General features: G+C 32.9%; 2 protein-coding genes and 1 long non-coding RNA gene across 16 annotated transcripts; 2 read left to right on the top strand and 1 right to left on the bottom strand.

Moving 5' to 3' along the window:
* Positions 1-2,448: 2,448 nt before the first annotated feature.
* Positions 2,449-4,286, bottom strand: LOC125590173 (DEAD-box ATP-dependent RNA helicase 30-like). Of its 13 annotated transcripts, none has more exons than XR_007326374.1 (4): positions 3,893-4,271; positions 3,332-3,415; positions 3,172-3,251; positions 2,449-3,092 (listed from the first exon to the last, which is right to left on the bottom strand). XR_007326374.1 is itself a non-coding variant. In XM_048763350.1 (4 exons), the coding sequence occupies exons 1-4, from the start codon at positions 3,929-3,931 to the stop codon at positions 3,057-3,059; spliced, it is 243 nt and encodes an 80-aa protein (XP_048619307.1). In that variant the 5' UTR covers positions 3,932-4,286; the 3' UTR covers positions 2,449-3,056. The 13 variants fall into 13 exon arrangements, 4 of the variants coding, with proteins under 4 accessions (XP_048619307.1, XP_048619309.1, XP_048619310.1 ...); XR_007326377.1 differs by having other exon boundaries at positions 2,449-3,120; positions 3,212-3,251; XR_007326375.1 differs by having other exon boundaries at positions 2,449-3,120; positions 3,212-3,248; positions 3,893-4,264.
* Positions 4,016-8,354, top strand: LOC111207867 (protein DETOXIFICATION 17). 2 transcript variants are annotated; one of them, XM_048763346.1, is made up of 9 exons: positions 4,016-4,033; positions 5,934-6,215; positions 6,288-6,832; positions 6,935-7,021; positions 7,140-7,196; positions 7,304-7,542; positions 7,625-7,743; positions 7,908-7,994; positions 8,073-8,354. In XM_048763346.1, exons 1-9 carry the CDS (start codon positions 4,031-4,033, stop codon positions 8,130-8,132), a joined length of 1,479 nt encoding a protein of 492 aa, XP_048619303.1. In that variant the 5' UTR covers positions 4,016-4,030; the 3' UTR covers positions 8,133-8,354. The 2 variants fall into 2 exon arrangements, with proteins under 2 accessions (XP_048619303.1, XP_022562025.2); XM_022706304.2 differs by lacking the exon at positions 4,016-4,033 and adding an exon at positions 5,609-5,759.
* An 8,653-nt stretch (positions 8,355-17,007) lies between these two features.
* Positions 17,008-18,345, top strand: LOC106356662. The gene is made up of 4 exons (XR_001272132.3): positions 17,008-17,373; positions 17,659-17,696; positions 17,855-17,919; positions 18,177-18,345. It is a non-coding gene; the product is annotated as an uncharacterized LOC106356662 (long non-coding RNA).
* Positions 18,346-21,274: the final 2,929 nt, after the last annotated feature.

The following is a 21,274-nucleotide window of genomic DNA, read 5'->3' as shown; positions in this document are numbered from 1 at the left end:
CTCTTTTTCTTGAAACACTAACGTTCTAAACTTTACATTTTTAGTTTTAAAATATCTTTGACATTGAAAATGTATATTTAGCTTTGTTTCATCTTTCCCTCTGAGACTGAGAGACACAGCTAAAAGAAGGGTTTCAACTTTTCTTATACTTTGATTTAAAATTCAGAAATAAATAGATAAACTTTTAGAACGAAAGAGAAAAATCTAATTACATTTTGTAAAGTGATTCTCATGAATTTTGAACTTTTATTATATTTTACTGCTCAAGTCAAATAAATTAACAAAAATAGAAACCATAACCAATGATTAATAATCAAAACAAAGATTTTTTACAAATTATTTTATAACTACAAATTATAAGATATAAAAAATAAAAAAATTTACTGAAAATAAACTTCAAGAATAACTAAAAATCACAACATCAAAAGGAAATAAAATCTATTTATGATATTATTCTCACATTTCATCAAACTCAGACCAACAAAAAAAATCTTATTATGAAAATGGTTTGAAAAGCACAATCAGTGATTATACATAATCATTTTTAAAAGGTAAAGCTATCTAAGAAATAAATAATAAAAATAGCATTCATATGACTATCACCAAATATCAACAAACTAAAAAAAAAAACAAATAGTATTGTAACATCATCTTTTGAACTTTTGAATTTAAGCAAATAATTTCAAAGTTCTGATCAACCGCAATACACAACAAGTCTACAAAAAAACCTACGATAGTGAATGACCTCAAAGAAACAAAAACAAAGTACATGTATCATCTGTTTTTTCCATTAAAAGAATCAAAACTAAGTAAATATACAATTTAGTCAACCAAAACTATTTCGGCTCTCGATATTGTAAAATGTTATATAAACACAGATCACATGTAAATAAAGTTTCACAAAAATAGATAACTAATCATTCGAAAAAATAAAAAAAATATCGATCTAAATACTTAATTATGTCAAAACAAAAATGAAATTGATGGAAAAGCACAATTAGTGATTATATATAATCAAAGCATTTTTTGAAAAGGGGTAAAACTATCTGCGAAATAAAAAGTAAAATACCATCCATATTAATATCACAAAATATCGACACATTTTGTTTGAAAAAAATGACATCGTAACATCATCTCTTGCACTTTTAAAATTAAGCAATTAAGTGCAAAGTTTTGATCAACCGCTATACACAACAAGATTACAAAGAAAACATATGAAAACATATGATAATGGGTGACCCTCAAAGAAACAAAACTATGAAAGTAGATGCATCGTCTAATTTTTTATTTTTTCCATTCAAAGAATCACAACTTTATAATTATGCAATTTATTCAACAAGAACTAATTTGGCCCTCAATACTGTAACATGTTATATAAACAAAGATCACATGTAAATTAAGTTTCACAAAATTTGATAACAAATCTTTTGAAACTAAAAAAATAATAATATCAAAGACACAACTTAGGTTCACCCCCTAGGGTGAACCTTTAAATTCACTGCACTCTTTATGACCAATCAAAGTGACACATAGATTAAAGACGAAGATTAAATAAAAAATAGATACAAAAAATAAAAACGTTAATTTTAACAACGCTAACGCTTCCAGCTAAACCCTAAACCCTAAATCTTAAATTCTAAACCTTATACCCTATATTCTAAACCTAAATCCAAACCCCTAAACCCAAACCCTATACCCTAAACCCTAATCTTAGACCCTAAACCCAAATTATATACCTTGAACCCAAAAACTAGACTATAAACCTAAACTCTATACCCTAAACCTAAGTCCTAGACCCTAAACCCAAACCGTAAACCTTAAACCCAAATTATATATCCTAAACCCAAAACATTAACTATAAGTCCAAACGGTAAATCCTAAACCCAAACCGTAAATCCTAAACCCAAAACCTATACCCTAAACTCAAATCCTAGACCTAAAATCCAAATGGTAAACCCTAAACTCAAACCCTAAACTTAGATGCTATAGGGTTTGGGTTAAGGTTTACGGTTTGGGTTTAGAGTCTAAGACTTGGGTTTAGGGTATACGGTTTAGGTTTATAGTCTATTTTTTGGGTTTAAGGTATATAATTTGGGTTTAGGGTCTAAATCTTAGATTCTTAGCCCTATACCCTAAATTCTAAACCCAAATCCAAACCTCTAAACCCAAACTCTATACCATAAACCCTAAACCCTAATCCTAGATCCTAAACCCAAATTATACACCCTAAACCCAAAAACTAGACTATAAACCTAAACTCTATACTCTAAACCCAAGTCATACATCCTAAACCCAAACCGTAAACCTTAGGGTTTAGGGTTTAGCTGGAAGCGTTAGCGTCGTTAAAATTATCGTTTTTATTTTTTGTATGTATTTTTTGTTTAGTTTAATATTTTTTAATTAATAATATATGTGTTATTTTGATTGGTTGTGAGGCGAATTTAAAGGTTTGGAGGTGAACCTAAGTTCCGTCCTTTAATATAGGGCCGTTTGTTTAATAATCTAGATACCTGACCATAAGAGGTTATACGAGCGACTCGGTTTTGGTACATTAACCGAACCAATCGATTTAAAGGTTAAAATCGATCCGGTTACTCTGGTTTCGTACATAGAAAAAGGTTCGGTTCCTGATGGAAGAAACTAGATAACACAATGGCTTCTTCGTACAGTGCTTCCCCCTCTTTCGTGTACGCCACCGCTAGATCTTCGTCTCTCCGATCTCCGCCGGCAACGATTCTGCGGCTCCGTTCTTCCCGATGCCATCACCCTCGCCGCCAATTGGCCTCTTTCACGAACCCCAGGTTTCACCATCTAAAATTAGCAGATGAATAATAAGAGGTTTTGGTAAATCTTGTTCTTGTAGTTTATTTTATTTTGCAGGAGAGCTTGGACTATCTTTCCTTTGCACAGTGTCATGGCGTCAGCTCGACTCCGAGAAAACGGTGGCGGGAGTGACGGTGATCAGAGTGTAAAGGAAGAGGTGAGGAAGCAGTTTTGGCTCTCTGCTCCACTCATCGGCGTGAGCCTCCTCCAATACTCTCTCCAAGTCATCTCGGTCATGTTCGTTGGCCATCTCGGCTCACTTCCTCTCTCTGCTGCCTCCATCGCAAAATTAAGAAACTAAATGTGTACACAAAAAAGTGTAAAGCTTTAAGTTTTTTTCTCAATTACCTTCATTTTCCCAAAATGTATAGGTTCAATATTATTAGACCTGAATCTTCTCTTAGTCAAAGAAACAGGTTCTTCACCTACTTTAACATCACAAGGAGAAGGAGATGACACATTGCTTGTAGTCGGAGAAGGTGGAGAAATAGCCAAATTAAATCCCTACCCTTTAAAGCCATTGGCCATCCCTGAGCTTGTATTGGTGTTGGCTCAGTAAATCCCAGCTTAGCAATTGCGTTGAGAATGTTATCTATCAAACAGATAATCAAAGAGATAAGTCCACAAAATTAAACCACGAAACCAAGAACAAAATAATCATAACTAGAGAATGTTAGGTGAACAAAGCAGCATACTTGCACTCACTAGAGGGAAATAGCATCGAGAATCTTATCTATCAAACAGATAATAAAAGAGATAAGTCTACAAAACACAACCACTAAACCCACAAGACATGAACTGAGAAAAAGTGTTAAACAAAGAAATCTATATGTATGATAAAACAAAGCTACCAGCTCGGATAATCCATGAAAAAATACAACCTTTACACAGAACCCTAGCTTAATACTGATAAAACATGCAATCTATGAAACTATGAGATCCGAAACAAGAGAAAATTTTCCCAGATTGGTAAATCAACGATCCAATCAAAATTATCCAGAAAAGAAAAAATCAATTGAAGTCAGGATTTGAGGATATATAAACAAAAAGATACAAAATCAGTACCGACCAGTTTGGCGTTGATGTTCTTGTTTCCAGCGGTGGCCATGTTTGTTAATCTGAAGCTCAGGAAATCGAAAGAGGGAAGAAGATAGAGCTCACAAGAGACCTCGCTTATTATGTTCCCGAACTAATTAGACCATCTCCAATGGTGAGAATCCTTAGGAATATTAAAGTATTTTTTTAAATAACTAAGAATTCTAATCAAATTTGTATGTAGGTTGTCCAATTTGGAATCTTTAAAAATAAAAAAATTAATAAATTTTAAAACATGTGAAATTAAAATATATATTTTTGCATGATTAACTATCAAAAAAAAATAAAACATGTCAAATTTAAATATTTATTTTTGCATGATTAACTTTCATTAAGGAAAAAAAACATGTAAAAATAAGATATTTATTTTTGCATGAGTAACTATCATTAAGAAAAAAAAAATTAAAACATGTTAAATTTAAATATTTATTTATTACATGATTAAATATATAAAAATACAATAATTATTAATTTAAATATATTTTCATCACCAAATACAATAATTATTAATTTTCTATAGCAATTCTAATATTTTAATCAATTTTAAAAGTGGTTTCTATAAGTTATTTAAAAAAAAAAATTCAAGTTTCTATAGCAATTATAATCTTTTAATGAGTTTTAAAAGTGGTTTCTATAAGTGATCGGAAGACGTTAGCTCCGATGATGATCGGAAAAGAGCTTGCCACATCACTAAGGATTTGCTCCTTAAAACTTCTGCTCCTTACCAAACTGAGCGTTGTTAATATTATTTTATTCCAATTAGTCTAGGATTATGTGCTAAGGACCTTCAAAATATACCGTTGCGGCTGGTCTAAGAGCCCTAGCTTATGTTTATTGCTATTTTTTATTTTTTTTAATTCTAATTAAACTAAAAAACGCTCGTAAGAGCTCCATTTCTTAAATGTGGGGTGCGCTGCTGTGAGCGCAACTAAACAAATAAACAATAAGTGGGAAAAGGTGAAAGAAGGAGGATCTCCGGTGGAAAAAAAATCTTTAAGCCAACCAATTAGTTTTTCGTGGACCGAAAAAAAAATCTTTAAGCCAACCAATTAGTTTTTCGTGGACCACTTAGGCCTTTTACTTTTCCTTATCTGCCGTCCTTGCTGTTTCCGTAATCGATTTCTCCACTTCAACTTGAATACTAGTTAGTGTTTGACTGTTTCTTGAAGTTGTGTTAATTGACTCACGTGATAAAGCGAGGTAGGTTATCTTTCTTTGAAACAGTGCTCTTGTTTTGTTTATAAAACAATTACGACGATCGAAAAGACAGACATGCACCATAATATTTTTTTTTCTGCACTTTCAACATATTATTTTATATACTATTCCTTTTATTGTAACCCAAAATGATAAAAACCAATTTTAAATCATTTTTGACGACTTGCGCTTTTTGAAAACTCCTTTTTAGTTTTTAGGTAAGGCATTAAACTATTCCATTAGTATATAATATTTTAAAACTTCTGCATACACTAACATTAATGAGATATAAAAGATCTGAGCCAATCTATTTATCAGTTTATTTCATAAATATTAACATGATATAATCTGGGTTATTGACCCAACTAAAAATGACGCAAACAAATTAAGGATCTTACACCATGATTATACATAAGAAATCTAATAGGTTTCTTAGTTTTTTTTTTTTTTTAAAATAATAATTAAAAAATAAATTAATCGCGGGCCGCCATGTGTCAGTGGGATCATGAACAGTGTAAGAAATTCACTAAAATCGGTTCAGTAGAACCCACGCATAAAAAAACCCAAGACCCAGGATAATCATGTTCCTAGAACTGGGTTTGAGATTGACAGACGAGAAGAGTCCATGGTCACGAATAACTATTGTAAGCCATGCAAATTTAACACATACCTAGTTAATGGAAAAATTGGATTCGTAGTTTCGTATAGTGATTGATAGCGACAGAGAATCGAGTGGTTATAAATAAACTTCAACAGTAACCTAAAAAATCAAGTTTCAGATTCTAATATTTAGATTTTTGTTTTGTTGTTCGCTGAAGAAAAACTCGAAACAAATGGAGCAGCAAACTGAAAAAGCGGACAGGGACACTGCAACCGTTTCGCCGGCGGCTACAAACGGGAACAAGAGTGACACAGGGAAGGTAATAAAGGAAGAGGTGAAGAAGCAGTTTTGGCTCTCTGCTCCACTCATCGGCGTGAGCCTCCTCCAATACTCTCTCCAAGTCATCTCGGTCATGTTCGTTGGCCATCTCGGCTCACTTCCTCTCTCTGCTGCCTCCATCGCCACCTCCTTCGCCTCCGTCACCGGCTTCACTTTCCTGGTCCGTTTCTCTCTGAGTCCAAGAGTTTAATTTAATCTTTACACTTGTTTCTGACTCGATTTTTCCAAACAGATGGGCACAGCTAGTGCGTTGGAAACACTTTGTGGCCAATCGTACGGAGCAAAGATGTACGGGAAGCTAGGCATCTACATGCAGAGAGCCATGTTTGTTCTCCTCATACTCTCCATTCCTCTCTCCGTCGTTTGGGCTTACACTGAGAACATCCTTGTCTTCGTCCACCAAGACAAATCCATCGCCAGCCTTGCAGGCTCGTACGCTTGGTACATGATCCCAAGCATCTTCGCTTACGCGCTTCTTCAGTGCCTAAACAGGTTCTTGCAAACGCAAAACAATGTCTTCCCTGTTTTTGTATCCTCTGGAATCACTGCCTGTCTTCACGTGCTTCTCTGTTGGGTCTTGGTCTTGAAGTCTGGTCTAGGACACAAGGGAGCTGCTCTTGCTATCTCTGTCTCTTACTGGTTCAACGTCATTCTTCTCTCGTGTTACGTCAAGTTCTCAGCTTCTTGCTCTCAAACATGGACCGGTTTCTCCAAAGAGTCTCTCAGCCAGATCCCTGCTTTTATGAGGCTTGGCTTTCCTTCCGCGGTTATGGTCTGGTACGTTTAACATCCTCCCTTTCTTTTTTTTTCTTTTATTATTATTATTATTATGATTATTCCATGTTGCTTTAGTTTCATGACTCTGCGGTTGTGAAATAGCTTAGAGCTATGGTCGTTCGAGCTTTTGGTTCTCTTATCTGGCCTCCTTCCTAATCCTGTTTTAGAAACTTCAACCCTTTCAATCTGGTAAGACTGATTTACATTCTCTCTCTTTTTATTTAAAAAAAAATTATATATCTACCGATCGAGTTGTTCTTGTTGTTGTTGTTTGTTTGTTTTTACTGATTTCTACCAAAATTTACAGCCTTAATACGTCACTAACACTCTGGATGGTACCGGTTGGCCTTGGTGGCACTGCAAGGTATAGAAATTAGACAAATATCCAGAAAACTAAAAAACTAAAAAGAGAGAGCATATAAACTCACTAGTAATCTTGATTAACACTGTTTTTGCTTGGTCACACATTAGCACGAGAATCTCGAATGAGCTAGGAGCAGGGAATCCTAAAGGGGCAAAGCTGGCTGTACGTGTTGTTGTAGCTATAGTAATCGTTGAGGGTCTTATGATGGGATCAATTCTGTTAGGTGTACGTAACAAATTGGGATATGCTTTCAGCAGCGATCCTAATGTCATCAAGTACGTTGCATCTATGATACCTATTGTCGTCGCTGGCAACTTCCTTGATGGATTCCAATGCGTTCTCTCAGGTTTGTCTTGTGAGAGTAACAGCTATTTGTTTGTTGAAACCAAACCTGCTTTGTATATATATATATGTTTTTGATTGTGCAGGAGTTGCTAGAGGGTGTGGATGGCAGAAGATTGGTGCTTGTGTGAATCTCGGCTCATATTATCTAGTTGGAGTTCCCTTGGGATTATTACTAGGTTTCCATTTACATCTCGGTGGTCGGGTACAATTTTTTTTTAAAAATAAATTTCTTACATAGGCCATGTTTGGTTGACAGTTGATAGCTGATAGCAATCAGCAGCAGCGACAAGCGACTGTCAAACGAATAAGGCGTATAATCATAGTAGAGCTGCATAGTTAAATGTCACTTGTGCATTTATTTTACAGGGCCTTTGGCTGGGAATTGTAATGGCTTTAGTTGTTCAAGTCCTGTCTCTTTCCATCATCACTTTAGTTACAAACTGGGATAAAGAGGTACTCTGAAACCTACTGCGTTATCTAGGTTTGGTCCTAAAATCTCTTTTTAAGTAGTCAACCTTTTTGTTTTGAAAGGCCAAGAAAGCTAAAGACAGGCTCGAATCTTCGGATAATGATGAGGTTAATGAACGTTAAAGAGTAATGGCTCAGAAAATGCTTCGAGCTCTCTGCATCGTCCTGTTTCAAAATTGTATCTTCTCGGTGAGGTTGAAGCTTTCCCACTGCGTTTGGTAATGCAAGTTTTCATGATTGAAACTTATACTGGGTCGAGTGTAAATTGTTGGCAACAATTGAACCTGCATTGTTAAATATACCGGTGAATGGCGAAATAAATAAATATTGTTACGAAAGTAAAAAGCGGGAGGATGAAAATATAAAATATATGAGGTCCACTGCATTATTTGCATAGTGAATCCTATTTTTTAACTTCTATATAAACGAAACGATTCGATCGTTTATAACATCCAATTTCTTCTTCTTCTAATAACACATTCTTTCTTGTTATCAGTGTTATCTTATTCCGACGGGTATAAAATTTTGCTTTATTTAAATTTTTGCGATACCATAAAATTTCGGTTATTTTTTATAACACGTTATCAGCACGATCGTTCTCAATTTTAGTAAAATTCATTTGTATCATTTATACCCTGCTATAATGGTCGGTATACCGTCTCAACTACTATTTATATCATGTTAAAATGGTCGGAATACCGACTAAATTATTTATTAACTAGATCCTGACCAGCGCGCCAGCGCGGATATGAATTTCAGTTTTTAATTATTTATTTTATTATATGATGTATTTGTAAAATTCATTCATATTATATTCATTAAGTAAATATTTTTTTTTTGCATCTTAAACTATCTATTTTCTTACGAATGTGTGATATCATATAAAAATATTAAAAAATGAGTATACATAGTTAATTAGATAATTTTAAAAACATAAATTTTTCTTTCGTTTGCGATATCATATAAATAATGATCCGCCCAGTTAACAAAAATCATGATTTTTTTTATGTGTAATTTTTTTTATTTTGACCATTTCCTTAAAACTATATTAAATTTTACATATTTTAATTAGAATATTTTTAATATTTTTACCTTTTTATTTGAAATGCAACTCAATATTTTTTAAAAAAATTATAACAAAATATTTAAATTTTTTTTTTAGAATTTGTTTGAAAAATATGAAAATTACATTTTAAATTAAAATTATCATAAAATATGATAAGTTTTGATGTAAACGAAAACTCAAATTATGTCAAAAATAATTATATTCAATGATAATAACAATTTAAATTGATTATTTTTTTAAAAAATACATTTACAAAAATATTGTTTGAAAGAAAATTCATTTCTCTTTCAAATATAAAATAAAAATATTATAATTAAATAATAAAAAATATAAATAAAAACCATAAATTTAGCAAATGACAACTGAGTTATATTATGCTAAAATTTTATTTCTAACAATTTAGTAAATGACAAATGAGTTATGAGCAAATAATACCATATAATTTTTAAAAACATAGTCATTCTTAAATATTTTTTGAATAAATAAATATTTTTTAATTTAATCAACTGAAAATAATATCCGTACAATTGTATGAGTCAAATTCTAGTTTTATTAATGCATGTTATATATTAGTGCTGTATGTTTTAGGTAACATTTTAATGATGCACGTTTTTTAAAATCTCCATTATTAAAATTATGCACGTAAGGATAACTCATGAGTTTTTTTTGTTGATTAAATGACATTATGTCCAAATTTATTTAAGGATATTTCATTAAGGTAACTGAAAAAGAAAAACAATAAAATAGAAGTTTAAATTCATTTAAGCATATTTCATTAACGTAACTGAAAAGACAAGTAATAAATTAGACAGTTTTATTCGTTTTAGGATTTTCATAAATGCAACTGAAAAGACAAGCAAAAAAATAGGGAGTTTAATTAGTGAAGTAAGAACATTTTCAAATGGGTACTTCTCTTTTAATAATATAGATAATTTAATTAATTTATTGGTCGGCCGAGCCGCCTTATATTCTGTTTATTGTTAATTGGTCGGCCGAGCCGTCTTATATTCTATTTATTGTTAATTGGTCGGCCGAGCCGCCATATAATTTATTTATTACTCTGCATTGACCGGCTGAGCCGTCGCATGATTTGTTGCCATAATTTTTAGTTTATTAATTTTTATGAAATTTTATAGATTTAATTGACTGTTTAATACGATATTTTTCGGACTGATTTTTGGTGCACTCGATTTAACCTCAACGGTCACAGAAAAAAAATTTCAAAAATTTTTCCTTTCTCCAACGGTCATGAACAGTGATTTTTATCTATAAATACAACTCATTTTCACTCCATTTTCTCATCCAAACATTTCATCTTCTCTCAAATATCTTCAAATTGCTCTCCTCCGATTTTTCATTTCAAGAATGATGATTCGCGCATTTTTGTTTTTATTTGCCATTTTTTATTTGTGTTTCTATTTATGGTTTATTCGTTGGAGAATTTACTCCGGGTGAATTTAAGATGAATATCGGTTTACTTTTCTTTACATCGCTTCTCCTTGTAATTGCTTGCATGATTAATGTAAAAAATTCCTTTTAATGTTAATAATATTCTAATAATCTTTATTTATGTGCTTTAGAAATACAAATGGCAAACATCGAGAAACTCCAGTTCCCGGCATTAAAAATAACTGGCGAAAATTACTCCGGATGGGTCACAAACGTGAAACCATATCTGGTGATGAAAAAGATAACCGAAACAATTGTAATCGGTAACAAATCACCACCCGAGCATATAGCTGATGCGATAATCTTTCTGAAGAAACATTTAGATGAAAATCTAACGCACGACTATGCAAGCGCGAGGACCCAGCTGAACTGTGGCAAACTTTAAAAGAAAGGTTCGATAACCAGAGACAAATCAACCTCCCTCACGCTCTAGAAGAGTGGAAAAATCTGAGGTTCCAAGATTTTCAGAAGGTTGAGGATTACAATTCCGATGTCCTGAGGATAGTTGCACTCCTGAAGTATTGTGGTAATCATGTCTCTGAGGCAGAAATGATGAATAAAACATATATCACTTTCCACAAACAGCTTCACTTCTTGCCCGAAATTTACAGAAAATGCGGGTACACGAGATTTTCTGAATTGATAGTTGCGCTCATGTTGGCTGAAAAGAACAATGAGCTCATGATCAAAAACCACAATTCCTGACCTACGGGAGCCAAAGCATTCTCTAAAGTGAATGCTACGGCTGTAGAAAATTCGGAAAGAAGGAACCAGACCAACCGAGGTTATGGTCGCCGTTTCAATAATAAACGTGGAAAAACTTACAATCCCAAATGGAAGGGATCTAACAAGTGGGTTAGATCCGGACAAGTTTTTAAGGGTAAAGAAATTCAAGAGGATACCACCCAGAAGCGTGAGAAAATGTGTTACAGATGTGGTTGTAAAAGACATTGGTCCCGTACCTGCCGTACTCCTCTACATCTCTGTAAGTTATATCAAGAGTCCACGAAAAGCAAAGCTAAAGAAGTGAACCTCACTGAAAACTTTGAAGGGACATCGTACCTCGATGCCACCGACTTCGCTAATGAGCTGGACTATATTACTCCTGAAGAGAGCCGAAATGCTTATAATAAGACTATTGAATAGTTTTCAGTATTGTCATGTATAATTATTACATTTCATATTTTAAACAAATAATGATGTTTTTAACGTCACCTTAATGTATAATTATTGTGTTTTTCCTTATATGAATGAATTTTATGTTTATTTTTATTAATATTTATGACAATTTCAGAAATGGATCAGAATGCTAATGGAGCAAAATCTAATAAACGGATTCGTGAAATATGCATACCAGATAGTGGAACAACACACACTATTCTGAGACAAAAGAGATATTTCTCTGATATAAAACCGACAAGAATTGTCGTCAATACAATATCAGGTCCTGCAGACGTGATTGAAGGAACTGGTAAAACAAACTTTACGGTACCGAATGGAACACAATTTTCCATAAATAATGTTCTATATTCTCTAAGTTCTAAAAGGAATTTATTGAGTTTCAAAGACATATATCTTCACGGATATGATACTCAGTCTGCAACTGAGGATGGAAAGAAATACATGTATCTAACTTCTGAGAAATATGGCAGAAAACACATATCGGAAAAGTTTCCAGAATTTCCTTCAGGACTACATCATACTTATATCGATGAGATCGAATCAAATCTTGTAGTAAAACGGAACCCAGAAGAGTTCACATTATGGCATGATCGCCTCGGCCATCCAGGCACTACATTGATGCGTAAAATCATAGAAAGTTCACATGGTCATCCACTGAAAATCCAGGAGATTTCTCAAGAGAATAAAATGACATGTGTTGCATGTTCTCTAAGAAAATTGATCGTAAGGCCATCGCCAACCAAAATCGATAATGAATCACCAAATTTCCTTGAAAGGATTCAAGGCGATATATGTGGACCTATACACCCACCTTGTGGACCATTCCACTATTTTATGGTATTAATTGACGCATCCAGTAGATGGTCACACGTTTGTCTATTATCATCTCGAAATGTGGCATTTGCGAGATTTCTAACTCAGATAGTCAAACTGCGAGCACAGTTTCCTGATTATACTATTAAAAAAGTTAGACTAGACAACGCTGGTGAATTCACATCTCAAGCATTCAATGATTATTGTATGGTAATGGGAATTGAGGTTGAACATTCGGTTGCTCATGTTCATACGCAAAATGGTTTGGCCAAATCTTTAATTAAGCGTCTGCAATTGATTGCAAGACCATTGATCATGAGATAAAAACTTCCAACCTCTGTATGGGGACATGCCATTTTGCATGCAGAAGCACTCATTCGGATCAGACCGAGTGCATACTATAAGTATTCCCCACTACAGTTTGGTCGAGAACCAAACATTTCCCACTTTAGAATCTTTGGTTGTGCGGTATATGTGCCTGTAGCACCACCACAACGTACAAAGATGGGACCACAAAAAAGATTGGGAATATATGTTGGTTGTGATTCTCCATCAATTATACGATATCAAGAACCACAGACTGGTGACGTCTTTATGGCTCGTTTTGCCGATTGTCATTTTGATGAGAAAGTATTCCCAGTTCTAGGGGGAGAAAACAAAAATGTAGAAAATGATATCAAATGGAGTGTACCTTCATTAATATATCTTGACCCTCCTACTAAAGAGTCTGAACTAGAAGTTCGACGAATCATTCATTTATAGAGTATAGCTAATCAGCTACCTGATGCATTTGCGGATACCAAGACGGTAACTAAATCTCATATACCAGCCGTGAATGCTCATGCTTGTATTAAAATATCTAATGAGCAAGGAAAAGCAGACGATATACGAGAGTCTAAAACACGCTTGCAGCGTGGCAGACCTGCTGGTTCTAAGAATAAAAATCCTAGAAAACAACAGGATGTCAAGATAAATGACACATCCAAAATAGCAGAAAGTATTTGGGAAGAAACAAATAATGAGGATACTGAGAAAGTTGAGCATCATGAGTCGGAAAGTAATCATGAAATTTCTATCAACAACATCCATAATAAAAGGATATGGAATAGAAATGAACAAAAGATCTTGATGATGCTTTCTCATATATTGTGTCAAGTGAAATAAATGAAGAAATCGATGATCCAGAACCAAAATCTGTCTGTGAATGTCAAAAGAGACATGATAGGGAACAATGGAAAAATGCAATACAAGCTGAACTTGATTCGCTTAATAAACGAGAAGTATTTGGATCTATTGTGCTCACACCTGCAGATGTGAGACCAGTTGGGTACAAATAGGTTTTCGTTCGAAAGCGAAATGAGAAAAATGAGGTTACGAGATACAAAGCTCGTCTAGTGGCTCAAGGTTTTTCTCAAAGACCTGGAATCGATTATGAAGAAACGTATTCTCCAGTTATGGATGCAATCACGTTTAGATTCCTGATGAGTCTAACAGCTGATAAAAATCTAGAGATGCGTCTCATGGATGTTGTTAAACCTTATCTATATGGATCATTAGATACTGATATCTACATGAAAGTTCCTGATGGATTTAAAATGCCAGAAGCATAAAGTTCCAAACCTAAAGAGTTATGTGCAATAAAATTGCAAAGATCATTATATGGGTTAAAGCAATCTGGACGTATGTGGTATAATCGTCTCAGTGATCATTTAATAAAAGAAGGATACGTGAATGATCCTATATGCCCATGTGTTTTCATCAAGAAAACAATATCCGGATTTATAATAATCGCGGTATATGTTGATGATCTTAACATTTTCGGAACTCAAAAGGAAATACAAAAGGCATCAGACTATCTCAAAGGAGAATTTGAGATGAAAGATCTTGGACAGAAACAATATTGTCTTGGCCTTCAAATAGAACATTCACAAAATGGTATATTTGTGCATCAATCCACATACACTAAAAGAGTGTTGAAACGATTTAACATGGATAAATCAACTCCACTCAGCACCCCGATGGTCGTTAGGTCACTTAATATTGAAAGTGATCCATTTCGACCACCTGAGGAGAAAGAAGAGATACTTGGTCCGGAAGTACCATATCTAAGTGCAATTGGAGCGCTGATGTACCTTGCAAATTGTACACGGCCTGATATATCATTTGCTGTGAATCTTTTGGCAAGATTCTGCTCATCTCCAACTCGAAGACATTGAAATGGGATTAAACATGTTTTTCGTTACCTCCAAGGGACCATTGATTTAGGCTTATTTTATCCTAAAAGTTCAAAAGGTCAAATGGTTGGTTTTGCAGATGCAGGATATCTTTCAGATCCACACAAAGCCCGATCACAAACAGGATACGTTTTCACGATCGGAGGCACTGCTATATCTTGGCGTTCTCAGAAACAAACGCTCGTGGCTACTTCTTCAAATCATGCTGAGATCATTGCACTCCATGAAGCAAGTAGAGAATGTGTATGGCTAAGATCAATAAGCTGTCACATCTGTTCAAGCAGCGGGATTGACGAAAATATGGAGCCAACTATTCTATATGAAGATAATGCAGCATGTGTTGCTCAAACAAAAGACGGATATATCAAAAGCGATAAAACGAAGCATATTCATCCGAAGTTCTTCTCATACACTCAAGAGCTCGTGAAGAAGAAAGAGATTGAAGTAAGATATGTCCAATCATGCGACAATGCAGCTGACCTCTTCACAAAATCACTTCCGACTTCAGTATTCAGAAAACATGTCCATAACATTGGAATGCGTCACCATAAGGATTTATGACTGCTCATTCGAGGGGGAGCTTACGTAGTTGTACTCTTTTTACCTTACTATGGTTTTTCCCATTGGGTTTTCCTAAAAAGGTTTTTAACGAGGCAACAAATACGTCAAAGCAATAAGCAATAGTGACACCGGTCCCCAAGGGGGAGTGTTACGAAAGTTAAAAATGGGAAGATGAAAATAAAAAAAAATATGGGGTCCGCTGCACTATTTGCACAGTGAATCCTATTTTTTAACTTCTATATAAACGATCGATTCGATCGTTTATAACACACCATCTCTTCTTCTTCTAATAACACATTCTCTCTTGTTGTCAATGTTATCTTCTTCCTACGGGTATAAAATTTTACTTTATTTAAATTCTTGCGATACCATAAAATTTCGGTTCTTTTTTATAACAAATATACGCAAGAAAGCAGTAATATGGAGTGTTATGATTCATATTATATAATTGGGTTGGGATTGGTATCATTTATTCACAGCAATTTGGATTATATTTTCATCTTTAGTAAAATCACTGCGATCATAATTTATGCATATTAATTGAAAAAATATATACAGTTTTTAAAATCTTCTTGTAATAAAAATATATATGTAACTGTTGGCATTTAACAATGATTTAAAAGCGTGAGTAATGGAGTCATTCATGTGATTGGGTCGACAGCTCTTATAAGATTAGGGCTTGAACGGTAAAAGCAGTTCAAGTAGGACATATCAAGCGGATCATGCAGACAAATTAATTAGATCAAACAATTATTATAGTTTTGAATGATAAAAACAGTCAAAACATATAATATAGAAATATAATACATAAACAACAATAAATCTTGTACTAAAATCATGTTACTGTAATTTTGAAATCAAAATATGAAAACATTGAACTTTAATGAAAATATATATATATATATCTTCCACTATTATACATATTTAAATTATATTACTATATTGTGCATAATAGATACTATAAATATAATAATTTAAATAAATTTAAAATTATATGATGAAAATAGAAAGAGAAATATATAATCAATGATAGTTTTTATGTTGTTAAAATTATAATTAAGATAGAATGAAATTATTGTATTTATAAAGATAGACAACTATATTTTAAAAATTAATTACTTGCAGATCTCCCGCAAACAATATCAAATGTATAGCGGGTAAGATCTGCATGTACTTGCAGATCTCCCGCAAACAACATCAAATGTATAATGGGTGAGATCATGCAGATCTCTTGCTTTTTCTACAAAAAGACAAGAAAAATTAAATTGCATGGAGATCTCCTGCTATCTGCAATTTAAAACCAAAGACAGTTGAATGGTAAATGTAGTGCGGGAGAACTGCTTAAGCGGGAGAATTGTCTTTGTCCCACTCTTCCATTCGAATACTAGGTCCAACTCTTTGAAAGGTTGGTGGTGAGGTAAATGTGTCTCCAGTCTACATTTTATTTTGTAAAATTTTAGAAAACTGACTATGGTTCTACAAAAGCTTATCCATTGTTTGTACAATGCATAAACAACTGATCAGAGACCTTTTGTACATCTATATATATAAAAGAAGCTTTGCTTCTCTCCTAGGGTGTCCACGTCCCTTGCCACGTCATAAATTCGAGAAAGAAAACTGCGCCACGTGTCCAGACGATTAAAGCTATGCGTTTCATTAACTCTCCGTGTAATGGATTTCTATCGGTTGGCGCAGAATTGGGCTTTCGATTTTGTGAGTTTCCGGCCCGATGAAAAGGGAGTGTCTCTAACCTAATACAGTAGCAGTCGAGAAACGAAGAAGGTCGTCTCTCCGCTTCCTGCGGCGGCTGGCCGATGCCATTTGCGCTTCTTCACACCATTTGAAACGTTCTGCACAAAGACTTCGTGATATTAATCACATTGGTTCGCTCTTCCACTACGCTGTCTTCAATGCTTTGCTTTGATATGATAGGCAGTGATTTCTGAATAAATATGTGTGAATCATATATGTGTTAAGTTAAATACATCTGAGGTGAGAGAGAAGGGAAAAGTTAGGTTAAAGATTCGCGGAGCGGAGCGGCGAAGTATCTGGTCATGAGGTATGAGCTTTGTTGGAAATCTTTATTTCTATCGAATTAGGGTTTTTAATAGAGTCTATCTTCCGCATTGTTTCCTTGCTTTGTTATCTTGATTCCAAATCATGTCAAGGAAACCTATTGGTCACTGATTCTGATACGAATTTGAATCGAAAGAAGTTTTCTTTTTATCTGGTTTCAGCTTTGTATACGTCAAAAGATGATACCTTTGATTCTTAATTTCGATTGGCATTGTGGTTTCTTTTGTTTGGTTCTTTACTGTGCGTGTGTGTGTGCATTTTTTTACAGGTTTCCTTGCCTCTGTTGACTCCTACATGAACTTGCAGGTACTTTCCTTTGCGTTTTTATGTTCTGTTCGAGAATGCTAAAGTAGGATGAAGTTTTGAACAAAGATTGATGTAGTAATTTGAAAAGCTAGGATTGATAGGTCTATCATTCTTTTCAGTTTAGTCATTTGAGTTTGGTTATACTGTTTTTTTTACAGCTTGGAAACACTGAAGAATACATTGATGGACAGTTGACAGGGAACCTTCGAGAGATTTTGATCAGGTAAGCTATAACCTCATTTGTACCACTTCATTCTCAAAGTTACCACTTACTTCGTTATTGTCTCCTGTAAAAGTAAATCAGTTTTTAAAATAATAAAAAAAGTAAATTTGTTTTATTACTTCATACCGGACGTCAAGTGTTTTTGTGTTTATTAATAGAAGAAAACAGCAAGTAAAATGCTTTAGTACTGACAATGTTTGTAGTTTCTTAAGTTTTGCATGTTTACATTAATCTTCATTGGTGGTGGTGTATAACAGGTACATGCATCTGCGGATTTACAGACTGATATAACATTGTTGATTATTTCACGGAAATATGGAATAAGTAACCTTGTGGAAGGTCAACAAATTGAGAGGCCAATGGGGCTCTAAGTATCAGCGAGGAATCTTCTTATCCAGAGAAGAATCTTTATTTATTTATGAATAAGAAAGAAGAAAGAAAACAGAAGAGTTAGGTATTTGAGCTGATGTACTGTTTCTCAATTTACAGATTGATGACTCGGGTTATATGATTTAGATAACCTTGGGTTATATGATTTAGATAACCTTGGGTTATATGATTTAGATAACCTTGGGTTATGGTTTTACTAAAATATATTTGTTCTTTGAATTTATTTGGTTTGTAATGTCTTCTCATGAGCTGGTTTGAAAACCAACATTATGTTTGTCTTTTTGGTATTTTTTACTCAATTCATTTTTTGTTGTAAAATTGTTTGGGATACTTAAAAGATAACCCATTTATACAATCAATTTCAATCAAAGACCATGTTTACCAATTATATTGTACTTACTTCTGTTGCAGTTTGATCAAACAATCTTTTTAACCTTTCCCACAAAACAATTTAGCTAAAATAATTGATTTCTTCAGCCAGCCTGCTAAAACAACTTCGGTACTCTATCAACCTAAAATTATATAGTCGTAAATTTAGTTAGCCAAAAGAATATATTATCGTTTGATATAGAAAATGTAAAGAACCACTTTCTACATTTTATACTGCTTTTAAAGACGGATGCTAGAGAAATTGGAACTCAATGATTCTAAAAACATAACTAAACTTTAAACGAGTTGTAAATTTTAACAATTGTTTATATGAAAAAGTAAATAATAAGATATAAGTATTCAAACCATAAACAAAGTTTAATTAAATTAAATTTCACATTGCTTATCCTCTGTTAATTCCAATACTGAAAACATTAAAAATAGTGATTTTTAATCATTTCAAATTTGTTGGGTAACACAATGAATAAATAAAAAAGAATTCTAAATTGGCATATTAATTATATTTTAATATTCAGTTCTAATATAATATATATCTACTTAAATCAAAATTATAGTTATATTTGCTTTCTCATGCTCTTATACCTAATTGTTAAATAAACAATATAGAAACTCTCATTTGATAAAAAAATAATATAAAATATATATGCTCCTTTTTTGTCTAAAGAGGAAGAATAAGAGATTAAAACTCAACTTTCCGCTCCATAAAATCCAGAAATATCCTTTATGATCCATGGTTTAACAAGATTTCTCTATTGTGTTCGATTTTGATTGATTTAATTTATAATGCTCAAGGTTTAAATTTAGAGAAGTATTATAACACTATAAAAATTTGCAACTCTGAATCAAATCAGCGATAATACTGAATATGCTCACATATCGTTTTTAGTTATATAACTAAAATTTGATGTAGACAACACTGATTATTTAACAGAATCACACTCACAACTAAATTAAAAAAAAAATTTACACACAAATTATATCACTGAGAAAAACTAATACATCACATCCTGCTGCAGCACGGACCGACCATATGTAAGCAAAACTCTCAACATCCAATTTTTTCCTTTATAACTTTCGAGGTCTCCCATCAAAATTACTTTAATGGTGCAAGTGTTCAAGGCATAAAGTTGTAAGCAAAAAAAAACGGTGAATATACACACTTTCTAGAATTTTGATTTAAGAAGATATGCTAAAAAAGTTCATATGAACCCCACTCAACAAGTTCTTATATGTAATTTTATCTCTATTAGCCAGTCCGTTTATGTTTCTAAATAGTACTTAAATTATTTGCTACACAAGAAATATATGCACATTACATTTCTCAATAAATAATATTTCCTCACATATATTATAGAATTCCTAATGGTAACTAAATATGTGACTCTCAAAAGTGTTGAGACAGTTCTAATAATAATTTCCTCATTTTAAGCAAATCGCAACATCATCAAATGACTAATACAAAATCACCACACCATTATAAAACTAATACAAATAGAATTATCTTATACGATAAGTACTATTTTGGGTCAAAATTTTAAGTGCCAACTTAAAATTAGTTTTTAAACAAGAAGATAAACATTGTTCGACATAATAAAATATTTTTTATTATAATTTCCCGCTCGTAAGGCGGACCAACCCTAGTACAAAATATAATGTTATTAGTTTTTCTCAAAAAAAATGATGTATCCAGTAAACAGTGGAGAAAACACAAAAAGTCCTTATACTAAAAGAAGAAAAAGAATGAGATTTTACTGACTTGATTAAAATAGACATGGTAGCACGTCTGTCTATCGTACTCGAGGCTCTGTCTCAGTCTCACCTTCTTGATTTTATGGTCTGCATCCTCTACTCCTCTACATGAGACCCATATGCAACCCCACCGTAACGTGTCATGTCAATTCCACTTCTTCCACATATTTAAATAAGAAATTCATCTTATAAAACAAATATCCCATTATGAGCATTGGTTAGCTCAAAGCCTCAAACTAAATATCAAATCATAATTAAAATGTATCTATGTAGACGTAGACCTGAGACTTATCACCCAAGATCCGGATTCGATCCGAAATCCGCTCTGGATCCGTTCCAAAATAGGATATTCGAAGTGTCCGAATCCGAATCCGGATCCGAATATCTTAATTTTTAGGTCTGGATATCCAGATCCGTATTTTTAAAACACATTATTTTTTAAATTTCATTAATATTTATATTTGGTATATTAATATTTATACATGAATTAATCTTATAATATTATATTTTAGTTTTTACAATATTATAGACATAAATAAATATATTTATAAATCTTGTATAAATATTTAATTTAGTTATTAGAACATATGATAAAATGAACTAATGAATTTTAAACAAAAAACAATGATAATTGTTTTTAATAAGTTAAAATTGAAGGTATATTATTAAAATATTAGTTTATATGTAATGTAATTCAAAAATATACAAATTTAAATAAACCTTTACAAAAATATATAAATCTTATCTATTAAAACATTATATATCTTATAAATGGGCCAATAATAGGGTGGGTGGAAAAATTGAACTAAACCAAACCGAACCGAAC

This window comes from Brassica napus, chromosome C7, assembly GCF_020379485.1.
Source record: "Brassica napus cultivar Da-Ae chromosome C7, Da-Ae, whole genome shotgun sequence".
Classification (NCBI taxonomy): domain Eukaryota; kingdom Viridiplantae; phylum Streptophyta; class Magnoliopsida; order Brassicales; family Brassicaceae; genus Brassica; species Brassica napus.
This window is presented reverse-complemented; position numbering and strand designations above follow the sequence as displayed.